Genomic DNA, 19558 nt, shown 5'->3' with positions numbered 1-19558 from the left:
AATGGAAATATACTCCATGCTCATGAATTGAAAGAATTAATATTATTAAAATATCCAAACTATCCAAAGAAATCTATAGATTCAATGGAATCCATATGAAAATTCCTAGATACTTCTCACAAAATAGAACAAAGCCTAAAATTTGTGTGAAGCCATGAAAGATCCATAAATATTGGTCAAAGCAATTTTGAGAAAGAAGAACAAAGCTGGAGGCATCACATTTCCCAGTTTCAAGCTATATTACAAAACTATATTATTTTAAACAGTATGGTTTTGGTATGAAACACACATGTATCAAAGGTACAGAATGGAGACCCCAGAAGTAAACCCCACAGATATTGGTAATTAATGTGTGTCAAGCACATACAGTGGGGAAAGGACAGTTTCTGCAACAAATGGTGTTGGAAAAACTGGAAAGCCAAAGGCAATGCATGAAACTGGACTACTTTCTTACACCAGACACAAAAATCAACTCACAATGGATCAAAGAGTTGCACATAAAACCCCAAACCAAGAAATTCTTAGAAGAAAACCCAGGAGTAAGCTCCCTGACATTGTTCTGGATGAAGGGTTTTTGGACGTGACACAACAGCACAAGTAACAAAGGCAAAAATACACAAGTGGCACTGCACAGAAGAGGGTCTGCACAGCAAGGGAAACCACCGATAAAATGAAAAAGCAATCTTTGGAACTGGAGAAAATATTTGCAAATCATTTATCTGATAAGGAATTGGTATCCAAAATACATGAAGAACTCATGTAACTCAGCAACAACAACAAAAAAAAATTGGATTAAAAATGGGCAGAGGATCTGAACAGATTTTTTTCCAAGGCAGACACGCAGATGGCCAACAGTTACATGAACAGGTGCTCAACATCACTGATCAACAGGGAAGTGCAAATCAAACCCACAATGCAGTGACACCTGTTCAACATCTGTTAAAATGGCTATTATTTTAAAAAGACAAGAAATAACTAGTGTTGGTGAGGATGTGGAGAAAAGGGAACCCTCATGCACTGTTGATAGAAATGTAAGTTGATGTAACCACTATGGAAAACAGTATGAAGGTTCCTCAAGAAATTAAAAATTGCCACATAACTCACCAATTCCACTTCTGGGTGGAATTTATCTGAAAAAAAATGAAAGCAGTATCTGAAGAAAATGAAAACAGTAACTCAAAAAGATGTATGTACCCCTGAGTTTACTGAAGAAAATGAAAACAGTAACTCAAAGAGATATATGTACCCTTGTTTACTGAAGCATTATATATAAGAGCCAAGACATGGAAACAGTGTATCAATGGATAAATAAAATGTGGTACATAGGCACAATGAAATGTTATTCAGCCATAATAAGGAAATCTTGCAATTTGTGAAAACATGAATGGACCTCAAGGGCATGATGCTGAATCAGGTAAGTCAAAGAGTGGACCCAAGATGGTAGAGAAGCAAGTGGAAGCAACACTAACCTCTTTCCAGTACTGAACTGGAATTATAACAAAATTACAGAAAAATCATCCTGAATAATCAACTGAACACTAGCTGGAGAGAAGCCGTATGACCACAGACAGACAGACAGAAGCAGCCACATCACCATAGCCTGACAGAGAGTGTAGAGGAGGTGTGAGAGGGCTGGGCTTCCATAGGTGGCAGCTGAAGTTCCAGAGGGATATTTCAGTGACTGCCATGGGGTTCCCCCTGAGAAGTGTAGGGTAAAAACCCAAGCTGGGCTCCCCAACATACCATATGAGAGACAGAAAGGAACCCAAGTAACACACATCTGTGAAAAGTAGCTGAGTTTCTATCCACAAGGGAGAGATGCCTAGAGATGCAGAAAGACTCTTAAAGGGCCAATGCACAACATTTCATTTGCAGTCATTTATCCTGGGCTCTGGCACAGGGAGAGCAGAGTGGACTAGAGATACATGAGCAGAGTCTGGGGCTGGTGGCTCTAGGAAGAGAATTGGAGGAACAGCTGCCAGAATCCTAGTGCTGAGTTACTCCCCATACTGCAGAGGTCATCTTTCTCAGGCAGAGCACCTCCCTGCAAGCAGCATCTGCCTGAGGGGAAGCTATAGCCCCACCCACAAGAATCCCTCTCACCAAACCTGTGCATCTTTAGCCCTGCTGCTGAGGAGTATGGCTAGAAGACTTGCATTGAGTAAGCCTAACAGAAAGCCTGCAGACACAAGTGGATCTCTGGGGGCTCTGAGACTTCAGTTGACCCTCCCCCTGGTCTTGGTACTGGTAAAAGCCAGCCTTGGTACACAGCCTGGTCCTTTCTACACACACCCAGGCCTGGCAGAGGGAGCCACAAGCTGTGAATCACAGACAGCTCTGAACAGGTTGCCCAGGATCAGTCACAAGCAGCGTCTGGCAAAGGTCTGCACCAGCGTCTTTGCAGATCTACCTAATACATAGAAATAAATACAAAGAAGCAGGCAAGAGATCGAGAAACTATCTGAAGAAATAATGACTGAAAACTCCCCTAATCTGGTGAAGAACAAAGACATACAAGTCCCAGAAGCTGAAAGAGTCCCAACTAAGTTACCCCAAAGAGGTTTATACCAAGATACATCATAATTAAAATGCAAAGCTTAAAGAGAAAAAAAACACAAGACAAAAGCAGGTAGTTACCTACACAGAACTCCAACTAGACTGTTACCTGATTTGTCAACAGAACATTTCAAGCCAGAAGAAAGTGGTGTGAAATATTTAAGGTGATGAAAAACAATGACCTACAACTAAGGCTACTTGACCCAGCAAAGCTATCATTTAAAATCAAAGAAGAAATAAGGAACTTCACAGACAAGAAAAAGCTAAAGGAGTTTGTTAACACCAAACTAGTATGGCAACAAATGCTAAAGGGCGTGCTTTGAGAAGAGAAGAAGAGGAGAAAGGAAAAAATGAAGGAAAATAGTCTAACAATAAAATGGCACTATGTACATGTCTATGAATAATCATCTTAAATGTAACTGGCTTAAATGCTCCAACAAAAAGACACAGGGTAGCTGAATGGATAAGAAAACAAGTCCCATACATATGCTGCCTCCAAGAGACCCACCTCAGATAGAAAGGTACACACAGACTAAGAGTAAAGGGATGGAAAAAGATATTTCATGCAAATGGAAGGGGAAAAAAACCATGGGGTAGTAGTACTTACATCTGACAAAATAGATTTTAAAACCAAGGCTATAGTCAGAGACAAAGAAGGACACTACATAGTGATGAAGGGAACAATTCAACAAGAGGATTTAGGGATTTAACCCTAGTAAACATTTATGCACCCAACATAGGAACACCTAAATATGTGAAGCAAATGTTGATGGACATAAAGGGAGAGGTCGACAGAAATATAGTCATAGTCATGGTCGAAGTCAACACCTCATTGACTTCAAAGGAGAGACCTTTCAGATAGAAAATTAACAAGGAGACAGTGCCCTTAAATGACACACTAGATCGAATGGACTTAATTGATATCTTCAGAGCATTTCACCAGAAAGCAGGAGAAAACCCATACTTCTCAAGTGCACAAGGAGAGTTTTCTAGGATAGACCACATGTTCGAACACAAAACAAGTTTCCATAAATTTAAGAGATTGAAATCATATAAAGGATCTTTTCAGCCCACAGTGCTATGAAGCTAAGAGTCAATCACAAGAAGAACACTGAAAAATAGACAAAATAACACAAATAGACAAAATAACACAAATAGACAAAATAGACAAAAATAACGTGAAAGCTAAGGTCAACAATGAGATCAAGGAAGAAATCAAAAGATACCTTGAAACAAATGAAAATGAGGATGTAACAATCCAAAATCTATGGGACACTGGGAAAGCAAACCTAAGTGGGAACTTTATAGCATTAAAAGCCTCTCAAAAGACAATAAAAAGCTCAAATAAACAATCTAACTTTACACTTAAATATTTGAAAAAGAACAACAAAGAAAGTCCAGAGTAGAAGGAAGGAAATAATTAAGATCAGAGCAGAAATAAATGAAATAGAGTCTAAAAAATTATATAAAACATCAATGAATCCAAGAGCTGGTTCTTCGAAAAGATGAACAAGATTGACAAACCTTTAACCAGACTCTTCCAGAAAAAAAGAGAGAGGACCCAAGTAGGTGCAATCAGAGACAAAAGAGGAGGAATTACAACTGACACCAAAAAAAATACAAAGGTTTGTAAGAAAATATTATGAACAACTACATGCCAACAAACTGGACAACCTGGATGAAATGGATAAATTCCTAGAAACATACAATCTTCCAAAACTAAGTCTGGAAGAACTAGAGAATGTGAATAGAGAAATTACACCTAGGAAATTGAAGTAGTGATCATAAAACACCCAACAAACAAAGGCCTGGACTGGATGCCCTCACAGGTGAATTTTACCCAACATTCCGAGAAGAACTAATACCTCTCCTTCTCTAACTACTGTACTTCAAAAAATTCAAGAGGAGGGAAGTCTTCCAAGCTCATTTTATGAGACCAGGATCCTAATTCCAAAATCAGATGAAGACACCACAAAAAAAAAGAAAATTATAGGCCAGTATTCCTGATAAACATAGATGCTAAAATCCTCAACAAAATATTAGCAAACCGAATATAGCAATGTATCAAAAAATATCACACACCATGATCAAATGGGATTTATCCTGGGAATGCAAGGTTGGTACAACATTCACAAATCAGTAAATGTGATTCGCCACATAAACAAAATGAAGGATAAAATCCACATACCAATAGATGGAGGAACAGCAGTTGATAAATTCCAGGACCCATTTATAATAAGAACTCTCAGAAAAATTGAATTAGAGGGAACATACCTAAACATAATAAAGCCCATGTATGAGAAACTCACTGCCAGCATCATACTCAACGGGCAAAAACTACAGGTGTTCCTCTTAAGACTGGAAACAAGACAAGGATGTTCACTTTCACCTCTCTTTCCTATATAGTACTGGAAGACCTAGCCACAGCAATCAGACAAGAAGAAGAAATAAAAGGCATCCAAATTGAAAAGGAAGAAGTAAAACTGTCTGTATTTGCAGATGACATGATACTGTACATAGAGAACCCCAAAGATCCCACCAAGAAATCATTAGAACTGATACATGAATTCAGGAAAGTAGCAGGATACAAAATTAATATCCAGTAGTCAATTGCATTTTTATATGCCAATAACAAAATAACAGAAATGGAAATTAAGGAAACAATCCCATTCACAATTTCTTAAAAAATATTAAAATATTTAGTAATAAACCCAATCAAGAATATAAAAGACCCATACTCAGAAAATTATAAGACACCGAAGAAAAAAGCTGAAGAAGATAAAATTAAGTGGAAGTGCATACTGTGTTCACAGATAGGAAAAATGAACATTAAAATGTCCATACTACCCAAAGCAATCTATAGATTCAATGCAATTCCTATCAAGACTCCAATGACATTTCATAGAACTAAAACAAATATTTCAAAAATGTATATGGAACCACAAAAGGCCCTGCAGAGCAATAGCAATCCTGAGAAAGAACAAAGTTGGAGGAATCACACTATGTAATATCAAACCATACTACAAGGCTATAGTAATCAAAACAGCATGGTACTGACATAAAAACAGACACATACATCAATGGGACAGAATAGAAAGCCCAGAAATGAACACACTCCTTTGTACTCAATTAATACTCAACACAGGAAGCAAGCACATACATGTGCTAAAGACAGTTTATTCAATAAATGGTGTTGGGAAAACTGGACAGGTATGTGCAGAACACACAAGAATAAATTCAAAATGGATCAAAGACTTAAATGTTAGACCCAAAACCACAAAAATCATAGAAGAAAACATAGGCAGCAAAATCTCAGACATTGTTTGCATTTTATCTGAGATATCTTCCCAGGCAAGGGAAAATATTAAAAAATGGAACTAGATCAAACTAAAAAATTTTTACACAGCAAAAGAAAACATCAACAATTTTTTAAAAAAACCTCCACAGAATAGGAGAATGTATTTGTCAATACATCTGATAAGGGATTAATATCCAAAATGTATACAGAACTCAACACCAAAAAATCCAATTAAAAATGGGCAAAGGACCTGAATAGACACTTCTCTAACATATAGATGGGCAATAGACATATGAAAAGATGTTCAATGTCACTAAAGCAAATTAAAACCATAGTGAGGTATCATCTTACACCTGTCAGAATGGCATTCATCAATAAATCAACAAAATAGCTATCACCAGTAAATCAACAAACAAGTGCAGGTGAGGGTTTGGACGAACCCTTCTGCACAGTTGGTGGTAATGCAGACTGGTGCAGCCACTGTGGAAAGCAGTACTGAGATCTTTCAAGAAATTAGGAATGGATCTGCCTTTTGACTCAGTGATCCCACTTCTGAGTGGGATCCATTGTACAGTCCCCTCCCCTCTGTTTCTCCACCTCCTACCTGTCCCCCTCCAAGGAGAAGTGCCTTATAAACACCTGCTGACAGGGCAGAAAGGACAGAATGAGGGACTGAATGGGGCAAAGGAATCCCATCCTGTGCAGGACCAACAACCCAGGGCATGCTGCCCTGCTGGCCACAAGGGCTGGGCTTCTACAACAGGGTGAGGGCGCCCTGTCTTCCTGAAATGAGGCAGGCTCCTCCCCCACCCAGCTCGGGGTAGGTGCATATGCCCAGGATGTTCTCAGTTTACCCTCCCCTGATCAGCCAGGTGACTCCGGCTCAGCTTCAGCCCCCAGGCCTTAAGTGCTCCATGAAGCCGTGGAGACTGGCTCGCTACCATGAAGGCAGCCACCACCAACGCCAGGCAGGAAATTGTGTCTCTCTCCCCGGAGTCAAGACCTTCGACACACATAATCCTGTATCATGAATTCTCTGTGTCCTTGTCTGTCCACTGTCCCTGTTGTGAGCTCCTTTTGGTCGGCACCTTCAGACACGTGGCAGGTACTCCATTCGTGTCTGCTCAGGCTCTGGCTGTTTAGTGTGATTTCTTGGGGAAAAATGTGGTTATGCAATATTAGAGGCCTTTCTTTAAATAGCTTCACATAAATGTCTACTAAAGCTAAGTGGAAAAATTTTGTTTATTTAGTGGCTTTACCAAATACGTCAGCAAGTATCTGGGACGCCCACAGTTGAGTAGAGTATGTATGTGCAAACCCAGTGTCGCAGTAACACTGATCACGTAAAATACGCTTCTCAACGTGAGCAGCCACTCTCAGGAAAATGAGGTCATGCTTCCAGCAGCAGCATCCTTTTCCTCTGGCTCCCTTCTAAGAAGTCACGCTTGGGTGTGTGTCTCAGGAGAATACAGCAAAATGCTTTGTCACGGCACCTGACACACACATACATATACATTGGCCACATACAGCTCAAAACTCTACCGGTGAAAATAACTTGGGGCTACACAGGGCTGCATCTTTTATTTCCTACATGTTCCAAAAGTTATTGTGTTAGGGAGAAAAATTAGTTTTCAAAATAATTTCCTGTGTAGCTCAGTGGATTGAGCATGGGCATGAGAACTAGATGATCGCGGTTCGATTCCCAGTCAGGGCACATGCCTGGGTTGCAGGCCGGTTCCCAGCAGGGGACACACAAGAGGCAACCATACATTGGTATTTCTCTCCCTCTCTCCTTCCCTTCTCCTCTAAAGATAAATGAATAAAAATCTTCAAAAAAATTAATAATAATTTCCTGATGTTTATTGGGCACACACAGTGGGTACAAACTGCCCCAAAGCAGTGTGAGATGAATGGTCCAACAGGTGACGCAGACAGTGTCACTGCCACCTCCTTGGTGGGCAGAGACATAGTCAGCAGGTGTGGCAAGATCTTCTTGGAGTAAGAAGCTGGTTTGAGTCCTGAAGGACGAGGCAATGGCACAGGGTGCATACCACTAACAAGCACATGCCGGATATCAAGTATTGGGTACTTAGGACAACCCGGAAACCTGGTTTTGGCACTAGGGTTATGGACAAGCAGAAATGAGCAAGTGATTCCATGTACCTTTCTCTCCTCGCTCCCTGCACCAGCTACCCTCTCTTCTCCTGGTTTCATGGAGAAGGCCATGAAATATTAGACAGTCTCAGTCATGAGGACCCTGCTCTGCCACATGCTAGAAAAGTCCCCAAATCATGAAAAGACCTATCAGCCACGCCTCCTGCCAGGAAGGGTAGAATTAGAGGGGCTGGTATGGAACTTGGCAAATGTGGGGAGAGTAGAGACCCGGGGGCATTCAGGGCAAGGAGACACTCAAGAGAAGGCCAGCTGGGGGGTGGGAGACTGGAGCGGGCCCAGGGGCAGCGGGCAGCAGCCTGTCAGAGGCACAGTGCCCCAGGCTCCTCGCCCTCCACTCGGGTGCTCCAGAGACTGAGACCTAGCTTTCTGCTGCAGTGTGGGAACTAGCAGACAGTTTCCTCACCTCTCCCGGAACGAGAGTGTTCCCTGCCCCTCAGCACGTCCCCCTCGCCTCCTGAGAGGCTCAGTAGTCAGTCTGCAGCTGACTCACTGGCAGAAACCACACTCCGTGCACAGCTTGCTGGTCCCTCCATTACGTGCACAAGGGCGTGGGGGCCGGATTCCTGGTAAGACTGATCATGGGAGGAAATGGCTGGACCAGAAATATTGTGGGAGCCACAAATGTAAACCACAAATATAATTTTAAATTTTCTAGTAGTCACATTAAAAAGTAAAAACAAAAAACAACAGGAGAAATTAACCTTAATACTTTAAGCCCAATATGTGTAAGATGTTATCGTTTCAACACGTAATCAATATGAAACAGAATTTTCATGAGATAATTTGCCTTCTGTTTCATACGAAGTGTCTGACATCCAGCATGTGGTTTATACATACAGCACGTCTCCATCTGACTAGAAACATCAGTACCGGATGGGCTGGTCTAGGGCACAGGCTGGGGGTGGCAGGAGCAGAGCTGAGGGTCCTTCTCAATACAAGGTCCCGAGAAGCCTGCGTCAGGGCCCTCATACTCAGGATGGGGAGCTTGGAGGGCAGAAGCGAAAACAATCCTTTCTGACTACACTTAACCCAGAACAGACACTGCTCAGGTCTCGAAGCAATTCATCTTGTCCAGTAGCTCTTAAACTTTCGAGTGAATTAGAATCCCATGGAGGTCTTTATTACAACGGTTTGCACAGGCCCACCCCCAGAGTGGTTCTGTAGGTCTGACTTTCCAATTCTAACAAATTCCTGGGGCAGCTGCTGTTCCAGGACACCACATTTAGAGAACTTCCAATTTAGTATAACAGGTGGCCAATGAGTAGGCAGCTTTCCTAGACAGCTTTTCCTACTGAGAGCTCGGTGTACTTCTCTTTGATTACCTCCTTTGGTGGTGAACTCACTACCCACTAAGGCTACCAATTTTGGTCAATCTAATAAATCTTCCCCATATTGAGTCTAATCTGATCCCTTAAAACTTTCTACAGCTTTGGCCTTCAGGGCTCAGTCCCTTCTTCCCCACATGAAGTATTCACAAAACTGAAGACCTGTTCTCTGCCCCTTCTCACTTCCAGCTACTCCATGTCCTTTGCAACTTCTATGCACTTCTGACAGACTTAGTCTTATTATTACAGTAAAGCTCCATTTTTCCTTATCTTTACAGCAATTTCAAGATTAAATAGCTTACTTATAAAATAAAATATTGATGAACCTCCAAAAGTTTATCTCAAAAGCAAGATTTCATCATTGCAAACTTGGCCAATTTAGCGCCCATTTTTGCCTTTTCCATTTGCAAATAAGGTACATATTTGAAGGTGCTTTGGTGTCAGTGATTCCCAAATGTCTGTCCCCAGACTGATTTCAAGCTGTGACAATGTTCACATCAGTCTGCAATGGCAGAGACCCGCTTCACCCCCAAGCCAGATTTAGTCAAGTTAAACAGCTATTCTTCATTTGGAGATTATATCCTTCCTATTTTTTTCTTGGCTAAAACAACCATCCTGTCATGAACTAAAGGGGACAATGTGGTCAATGGCATTCCAAAGGCAAGAGTTCTGTTTTCAAGCTCTAAAGTCATGTACAAAATCCAGGTCAGGCTGGTCTCATTCAGCTCTTAATCAGCCTTCGTCTTACAACCCGAGTGGCGGGAAGGCAGAGCTCTTCCTCTGAGCTGGGCCACAGACCTTGCCCTGCTCTAGGAGAGAGCAGGGGAACCCCATGGAACAGGGAGTCTTTTTTGGAGCTGCTCTTTGTGTGGGCCATGCTCCCTGAATCCACAAGAAAACCACTTCCTCTCACCAGACAAAAGACATCTGCACCTCCGGGAGGCTTCCCCATGGCCCGTGTATTGTCCCTCTGGGGGAAGGGGACCAGCTGATCAATCCATATCACCAACTACAGCCCTGCCTTCTTACCTGCTAGCTTCCCGTACTCTTTCTCAGGGCTCCTAACTCGCCCCCCCCCCCTCCCCCCCGCACACTGGCTTTTGGGAGTACTCTGTTGGCCAGGGCTCAGTGGAGTAAGTGAGAAGGGGGATGGACTGTGGTTTGGCTGGGGGTGGGCACTGTGAGGAGTGGTGAGGCTCCCTAGTAGTGATGGCTCCCTAGCTAGTGGTGTGTCCTTAGCAGTGGTGAGGCTCCCTGCTTTGACCAGGCTAGTTTCAGGGAAGCTGGTACAAAGTCAGGGATTCTGGAAGCCTACCTGGTCCTACACAAATCTGACTTGAGGACCAGATCGCTGAAATTCCACTCTCTGAGTAAGGCATTTGGATTTGAACTTGCATCTCAGGAAAAGGCAATGGTCTCAGAGAAACTAGGTCCCCATAGTTCTGAACCAGGGTGCAGGGGTTGGCCGGAAGGCAAGGGGTGCCCAAGGAAGTGTGTGTGCATGGAGAGAGGGACTTCCAGGAGGCCACGCAGACTGTCCCTGGCCTAAGAAAGTGAGAAATCAGAGCAAGAAAATTATCTTCTAGAAATGGGTTCAGCTAACTTTTTCTGTAAAGGGCCAGGAAGTAAATACAGCAGGGTCCGGCACAAATAATGCCCCCTTTTTACTACAAGATCTTTTATTACAAAATCACAAGCATATAATTCTGTAACATAACAATATCAAACTCAAGCACACCATAAGACATTTTAGGTGAAATGTTCAACTTAAAACTATAAATTATTACACTCATACCATTACCCTACCAACCACACTCAAGCAAGCCTTACTTCTGCCTGACCCTGTATTTTAGGCTTTGCAGGCCATATGGTCTCTGCTACAACTGTACTTATGTAGCCACAGTACTATATAACAAAAGCCCATGGTTGTGTCCCAATAAAACTTTATGTACAAAACAGGCCACATATGGCCTGCAGGTTGTAGCTGACACCAAAAAATATACTAGCCAGTCTCCGTGGGCCGTGTTTTGTGCTTCTCTGGCACTAGGCTCGTACCTCCCCACACTGTGCTCTAAAAATGTATCCTGTTGACCTGTCTGTAACCCCTATGGCTTCTAGGGCAGAGACTTTGTGTCCCTGGCAGTGGCACAGAACAGGTTTCGATACATATTTGAGGAGAAAGTGGGCCTGTAGCAAAAAAGGTAGAGACTGTGTTTATAGCAGACAAACCTCACTGAGCATTTCCAGCCTCTTGGCAAAGAGCTACAGGTTCACAGAAGAAAGGAGACTTCTGTTGCTGCAAGCATCGTCAGAAGACAGCGGCCCGCTTACAGTCTCATTCCTCATTACAATGCGAACCCATGGCTAAGTTCTGACGTCAGAGCCAGACCCCAGAAAGCAGCACCACCGGAACCACCTGCATGCAGACTGATTGCTTCCCCACTGCTCCCCCACCCCCAGGGAGCCCTTTCCATCACAAACCCATCACCATTCACTTCAGCCGACTCGATGAGGAAAAAACACTGTGGTTAGCCAGGGATATAAAAATTCTTTGTTATTGGCAAATCTAAGTGTCTCTCTAGGCCTGTGCAGCACCATTAGGTGACGTCAATGACTCAGGGTATCTGAGCTCTGCGTTTCCACTATTCTCAGAACAGCAGCTAATTCATGGCAGTAATGACGTTTCTATTTAGAGCCTCAGAAAAGAAGCAGTGGGCCCTCGGTTCCGCATCCCTCAGTCCTGTGCTGTGGGCTTGGCTGCTCTTCTGGGAAGCCGGGGGCAGGAGGACAGGACCTGGGCATTCAATTCCCTTCAAGCTAACCAATAGTTTGAAGGCCTACTGTGTGTCAGGAAGCAAAGACAAGCATGTGCTAGTGACCCCACTGGAGAGGAGAGGGCAGTTAGGCATGCAAATAGCCATGATAATGATAAAGAAGGTTCTTTGGGGACTTGAGGAGGGAGATGGGACTTGATGTTTGTTGGGCTAGGCCATGAAGACCTGGCAGAATCTGGGCACATGGAGTTGCAAGGAGACCGGTGACAGGGAGATTGGGGGTCCCATTCATTCAGTGAGAAAGAGAGGAAGGGGTAGGAACAAGGCTAGGTCAGCGGGGGAAGGCTGTGCTTGGTTTGGACGTAAAATGAACGTACTTGGCTCGTTTCTAGCATGAACACTCAGCACAGCCCACACAGGTTGGTTTGTGCTGCTTGGCTTCAGCGGTTTTTCTGTGACAAGGCACCAGGATTTCCTGCACCTCTCCCCTTCCCATGTCAGCTCCCATGTGGTCTCCTTCTTCCTCCTGGGCTGTCTAAGCTTTGCTGGGAAAGGGACTTTTTTTCCCTATGAAAGTCAATTTTCTTCTTTTGCCATTGGTCTTCCAAGGACTTGCCTCTCTGAGTGACTTGGTGGTATTTACTGAAAATGTCCTGATTCCAGATAAAATTCTTCATGCAAAAGAAGGAATTTCATATTGAACTAAATCCTATGAAAAAGCACATGATTGCTTTGGCTACTCTAGAATATTTAGCTAGAATAGCTAAATGAATCTTGAGAAAGAAGAATAAAGCTAAAGGCACACACTTCCTGATTTTGAGCTATATTTCAGAACTATAGAATCAAAACAGTATGGTATTAGCACAAAAACATACACAGAGTTCAGTGGAAATGAATAGAGAGGCCATAAGTAAATCCATGTATAAATGATCAATTATTTTGTGGCAGAGGAGCCAAGAATATACAGTGCAAAAAACCAGTTTCTCCAATAAATTATGTTGGGAAAACTGGACCCCTATCGTAACCCCATACGCAAAAATCAACTCAGAATGAATTAAAGATGAATATAAGATCTGAAGCCACAGAACACAAAAAGAGCAAAGAAATCCCTTCACACTTGACTGGGTGATGGGTTTTTGGATGTGACAGCCAAAGCAGAGGCAACAGAATCAAAAATAAACAAGTGGGACTTCATCAGACACAACGGCTTCCCACGGCAATGAAAACCACCAACAGAATGAAAAGGAAACCCACCAAAGGAGAAAGAATATTTACAAATCATATGCCTGGTGAAGGGTTTATAGCCAAAATATATGAAAAACTCATCCGACTCAGCAGCAAACAATCCAATGAATCCCAATGGGCAGAGGATCTGAACACAGTTGACCCTTGAACAATGGAGAGGCTAGAAGCGCCGCCACGTGTACAGTAGAAAGGTTCCTGCATAAATTAAGTTGGCCCCCGACATACGTGGAGTCCCACCCACGAGTGGGAAAAATCAGACATTTTTCCTCAGAAGATGAACAAATGGCCAACAAGTATATGAAAAGGTGTTCAACATCACTGATCTTCAGGAAAGTTGCAAAGGAAAACTGTAACATATTAACTCATGCTGTTACGATGGCTACTGTCAAAAAGACAAAAGATAAGTGTCGGCAAACGTGGAGAAAAGGTAACCCCTCTGCATTGTTGGTAAGAATGTAAATTGGCACAGCTACTGTGGAAATAATAGGGTGGTTCCTCAAAAAAGTTAAAAATAGAACTACGATAAGATCCAGCAATTTCACTTCAGCGTAATTATCCAAAGGACATGATAAATATGCTTTACTTGAAGCATTACTTATAATAGCAAAGCCGTGGAAGTAACCCAAGTGTCCGTCAACGGATGAATGAAGAAAGTGAGGTATTTAGCCCTGGCTGGTGTAGCTCTGTAGATTGAGTGCGAGCTGTGAAGCAAAGGGTCATGGGTTTGATTCCCAGTCAGGGCACGTGCCTGGGTTGTGGGCCAGGTCCCCAGTGGGGGCCACATGAGAGGCAACCACACATTGATGTTTCTCTCTCCATCTTTCTCCCTCCCTTCCCCTCTCTCTAAAAATAAATAAATAAAATCTTTAAAAAATGTGTAAAAAATTAGGTATTTATATAAGTGTACACACACACACACACACACACACACACACACACAGAGCCCCCAGTAAGTCCTCACCACCACTGATAGGTTCTGCAACTGTAAGTGAAACCATGTATAACAAAACCAATTTTACAATAGGCTAATTGATATAAACATTAATTCAGTTCCTATGGTATCTCATCAACATTATAATGAAGCAACATTGAACAAAATGAGATTATTCAAGGACCCATGTAAATAATAATCAAATATTACTTTGCCATAACTAAGAAGGAAATCTTACCATTTGCAACAACATGGATGGACCTTAGCCAAAATGAAATGAGTCAGAGAAAGATAAATACCATATGATATACTTCTATGCGGAATCTAAAAAAGTAAAAATTAAAAAAATCAAAACTGAACTCATAGACACAGGAAATAGACTGCTGGTTTCCAGAGGTCAGGAAGGTCAAGTGGGTGAAGGGGTCAAAGGCAGGAGTTTCCAGGCGCAAGGTAAGTACGTCATAGGGCTGTAATGTGCAGCACGGCGACATACATAATGATACAATACTATAATGTATATTTGAAAGTTGCTAAGAATAGACATTAGACGTTCTCATCACAACAATGACATCTGTCACTCTCTGGTGACGAATGTGATCATTCTGCAGTCTATGCAAATAGATACCTCCATACTTTGATTCCTTAGTGGACTGAACTCTGACTGTAAGCCCTGTGCAGGCTCCTGCACTCGGTCCCATTTCCCTTTGAAGTGGGAGCCCCCTTCTCACGGGGGTAGGGGGGTGGAGCCCAGGCATCTTTGGGTCCCGTTGCCCCCCCACTTCATTCTTTGCCTGGCCAGGCTTCCCCTCTAATCCCATCCTTGAAACGTCTCCAACATGTTCCACCAGACGGATTACGCTCCAGTCTTTCACATCCTTCAGATGCACTGCCTCTCCTTTGAAAGTCCCCATCTAAGTCAAAGGCCACGTTTTATGTTGTTGAAAATAGATAATGAACAATTGTTCATTCAGTACTTTTCAGTCAACAAATTTTAAAGCATGAAGTGAAAAAAAACACATAATCCAACATTAAAAGTATAAATCAAAAAGAAAAAATACCAATGTTGTTCTATACAATATAACTTTCAAAAAGGAAGGTTCTTAAACATAGAAACTGACTAAAATTATTTTATTGCAGAAGACAATGCTAAAATATATTGTTCTGCATGATGTAATGGTAAAAAAAATCACAGTACTGATTCAGGATGATTCCTGTTTTTGATATAAATTTATAGGGGTGAAACGTTACAATGCATATACATTTTTTATTGGCTTAAGAAATTAAGATAGAAAAACAGAACAGTTCTTATTTGGAGGAAGAATTTTATGCTTTCAAAAAATATTAGTCTTGAGTTGCACAGCCACAGCTAAATCAGAAGTGATATGCATCACCAAGATGGCAGCAGAGGCTTGCAGGGGACTTTGGGGTTTTTTTTACTGTTTGCCAAAGAAGTCGAATTTTGCCATAAGCCTTCTGACCTTGCAACTACAGAAGAGATGGAGAAAGACAAGCAGAGAACAGTGGTGAGGACGTAATGCATGGTCAAGCTGACAAAGCAAACGAAGCAAGCTGCATACTGTACCTGTTTATTATTGTCAGTGGTACAACACAGTTTCTTGAGGGAGACAAAATGCCTAATTTTCCTAATAACATAAATAATTAGTTATTAGTGAGTCAGATACAAGATGATTCAACAAATCAGCAAGTGAAAACATCAACAGAAACTTTTTAAAGCACAACTTGAAGGTCTATTCTAAGGCAGATTTAAAATTCAACCAAAATCCAATCTACAGAAAATGCATTTTCACACACAGCCCACACATGCCTTCAGAAACTGGGCTTCCCTCTTAATCACCACTGGCTCAGGAACATTGTCCTAATGGGTATTTCATTTTGCAACTGACTCCTGAGGCTTGGCTCCTCACTGTCTCAGTGATAGGATGAAATGCTATTCCAGAAAAAATTGGCTTTATTTCTGCTGACACTAATAATTTTATAGCTTATATAGAAAGCAAAAGACTCATTCGGGTGATAATCAAATTTCAGGGCTATTTTTATATTTAATTTTTCATATTATGTCACAGCATGGTCATCATAATGGTGGCATTTTTCAGGCAGAGAAAAATCCTCTTATATCAAGGTCACGGGCAGAATCCCAAAACAGCCTGCAGCCTTGCTCATTACCGTGAAGGAGGGACCAGGAAAAGACTACAGGTGCCTCCACCCTGCACAAAATTCAGCTGGAGGTAGATTTTCTAGTGCGAGTAAAGCCAGGAATTCCAGAGAGCTGTGTTAGATTTTATAGTAATGAGTCTCCTCTCTCCCTGTTTCTGTCTTTGACTCTCGCTCTCTCTGGTTCGGTTTTCTCTGGAGAACTCCAAGGAGAGCAAAGAATATACTGTTTATCCTGCAATGAACTTCACTAAACAGCAAGAGGTAAAAACTCCCTACTTTTAATAAGATTTTCTTCTGGTAGCTCACTGCCTACAATTGGGGAAAAAAATAACAGGGTCTGGACAAAAGAACTTCTGTCTTCTCTGTAAAATTAGAAAAATTCATTCTGACAGAAATTACCAACAATAGCACATGTTCTCTGCCTCGGTCACCTAGCAATTCTGGTCATGCACACACAGCGTGAATCTCCGCAGGAACTTTCTGAGAGGTTGGCGTGAGGATGAGGATAACGTCTGGGGCACTGACGTTATGGCTCGGGGGTGGCCACGCAGAGGGCCTTGGGCTCAGGAGAAGGGCCGGGTGCCTCTCTCTGCATTCAGGAGGAGGGTCAGGGACCACCAGTGCCCCCACGCCCCCGACACTGAAGCAGAGTGACAGAAAATACAAGATGGTGGTCTCTAAACTGAGGGAGAACAATTTTGAAACTGACCAAGCTAGTAAACTTGGGGGGGGAACAGCCTGTGGACACTTGGCTGACCTCATGGAACGTCTTATTTTCTAACCACACAATTTGCAGGCAATGCGGGCAGCCAGAGAGTCACAGGCTTGGCTCTCCTCTCTGGCTATTGGCACAATGACCGCCCCCTTTTCTTTTTCCAAACCTTCACGCCATGGCACACAGCCCCTATAAGCCTGTGCTGTGAGGCTGGTGTTGACCTTCAGACTGGTTTACAAAGGGGCCTCAGTGATGGGCTGCTAGGAGGTCCTGGTTGGCTTTGTAAACCTTCTCACAAAATTACACTGGGAGAAGGAAAAGGAATCACATATTTGCCTCATCACTCCCAGATAAATAGGCTTCTCTGGTGATCTGAGATGAAATGGAATCAGATCACCTCTCTCCACGTAACCATGAACCCCCGGGTTCCTGCTGCCTGGAGAAAGCACAGAGCCAGTGTCTCGAGGAGGGAGGGTGGGCTCCCCCTTGCTTTGTTGTTGACAGGAAGGGGGCTGGCCTAGAACTTGAGCTCCTTCAGAGGGTAGTAGGCATAAGGGAACCACAGATGATCCGGTGGGGGCGGGCAGTAGGGCTGAAGCCCATACAGGAGAAGATAGAGAGAGGAAAAGCCACGTGTGCTGGTCACGTGGAGGTGTCCTTGGTACACACTACGTATGGCCCAAGCCTACCATATCTGCAGGTCCAACGCTTACTCTGATGTTTCAATAAGCCCACATGGGCCCTTTGACTAAAAGAGTTTGCGAGTTTGCTCTCACCCTCCTTGGCCAATCACTGGGGTGATCTTCACGTGCTGCTGAATGCTGTCCCCGGACTTCCGTCTGGCGTAGTACACCCCTTGCCATTCCTGCATGGACAGAGAGCTCTTCAAGGCCTCCATCAAGGCCAACATCTGCTCCTACAGAGGGTCTCACCAAGCTGAGCAATAAATCCCCACCTGCTTTCACTGCCTTCACCAAACACCACCCCACTGTGGCTTCCGCTGCGAAGCTGTCTCTGTGTGGCTCACGGTCACAAGGCACGAACACAATGAGATCAACACGTCCCCCACCAGGCTGCCCCTCCTGGGTCCCAGGACATTTGACAAGTGGGAAGAGTCCCTGCTCTCCTCCCTACGAGTGTAGTGGCACAAGCTCAAAGGATTTTTCTGAGATCTTTTTCCAAAATCTTCACAACAGCCTGAGTTTGACATTATCATTCTTCATTTACAAATGGGTAAATAGAGGCTCGGAGATTCTAACTAATGTGCCCATATTGGGAAATGGAGAATGTGGTTTTGAATTCTCACCTTTTAATGCTCCTGAAACCCATCACCTTTCTACTATCCTATTTGGCCACCAGACAAGACTTCTCTGGGGTCGGTCTGGCTGTTGACAGGGTCTATGCAACAGGCCAAGGGGAGTGTGAAGGGTCCTGCTGTCTCTGGACCTTGGGAACGTGGCTGGAATGAAGACGCTGGTGAGTTCAAGGGGGACCTACCACACCTCCGCAGTTTCTGGGAGGGAGCGATTCAATGAGAGCCTGAGCCTTGCCCTGCGCCTCTCACACAGGATGGCCAACTGGCACGCAGAGCGGGGCCCCGGTGTGCGGTAGTGATCTCAGGGCGGGGAGGGGGCAGCTGTGCAGCAGTGTTCTGGGGGGGGGGGGCGCCAGGTGTGTGGCAATGTTCTCGGGGCCCCCAGCTGTGCGGCAGTTTCCTCATGGCAGTTTCTTTGGAGCACCTGACAACACTCCGTTTTCAGCCTCACTGCCCCAATTTTTTTAAATTAATGTTGGCCATCACATATAAACCAAACTTATTTTATTCCTGTGCACTGCCCCCCCCCATTAAATGAAGACAGTGCTATCTAACCACTCCACATCAGAGAAAGCAAGATGAAAGAAACAGCATGTGAGAAAGCACTCTGAATGCCTAAAAGAACACGCACAGGCAGTCCCTGCTTGGGAGCGAGTGCCCTGCTCTGGAGGGGGCGGGGCTGGAGGGAAGGCCCCTGGGGCCCTTGCAAGGCTGCCGTCCTCTCCTGGGACGGAGTGCGAGCCCCTGACCCTGCGAAGCAGCAGGGAGATGTGAGCTGTCCATCCCTACTGACCTGAGAAGAGAAACAGGAAAACTGGGCCTCTGTGTGAATACTGACATCAAATACCTCTATTTCCCCAAACACTGAATAAGCTAACACACACACACACACACACACACACACAGCAGCTCCATGGGCGGGACGCTGCTCAGAGATACGAATGATATTCCAGCAGTGACAGGTGGGATGAAATTTCCTTAAACAAGATCATGAGATTCTTTATCATCACAATAAGCACCAGATTTGCTTGACATACGAAAATCACTCG

At 43.5% G+C, this 19558-nt stretch overlaps 1 protein-coding gene across 4 annotated transcripts in view; it reads right to left on the bottom strand.

Annotated features, from left to right (window-relative positions):
* Positions 1 to 19558, bottom strand: part of PDE8B (phosphodiesterase 8B) — a 226777-nt gene that overhangs the window by 58727 nt on the left and 148492 nt on the right. For all 4 annotated transcript variants that reach the window (XM_037032023.1, XM_037032022.1, XM_037032019.1 and 1 more), the window contains exons 9-10: positions 17971 to 18059; positions 15887 to 15947 (exon numbers count right to left, since the gene is read on the bottom strand). In XM_037032023.1, coding sequence (XP_036887918.1) covers positions 15887 to 15947; positions 17971 to 18059 — 150 coding nt within the window. The remainder of the gene's footprint in view (positions 1 to 15886; positions 15948 to 17970; positions 18060 to 19558) is intronic.

The sequence above is a fragment of the Sturnira hondurensis genome, unplaced genomic scaffold (assembly GCF_014824575.4).
Source record: "Sturnira hondurensis isolate 20B ecotype Veracruz unplaced genomic scaffold, ASM1482457v3 Scaffold0021354, whole genome shotgun sequence".
NCBI lineage: Eukaryota > Metazoa > Chordata > Mammalia > Chiroptera > Phyllostomidae > Sturnira > Sturnira hondurensis.
Note: the sequence above shows the minus strand (reverse complement) of the source record. Positions and strands in the feature narration are given on the sequence as shown.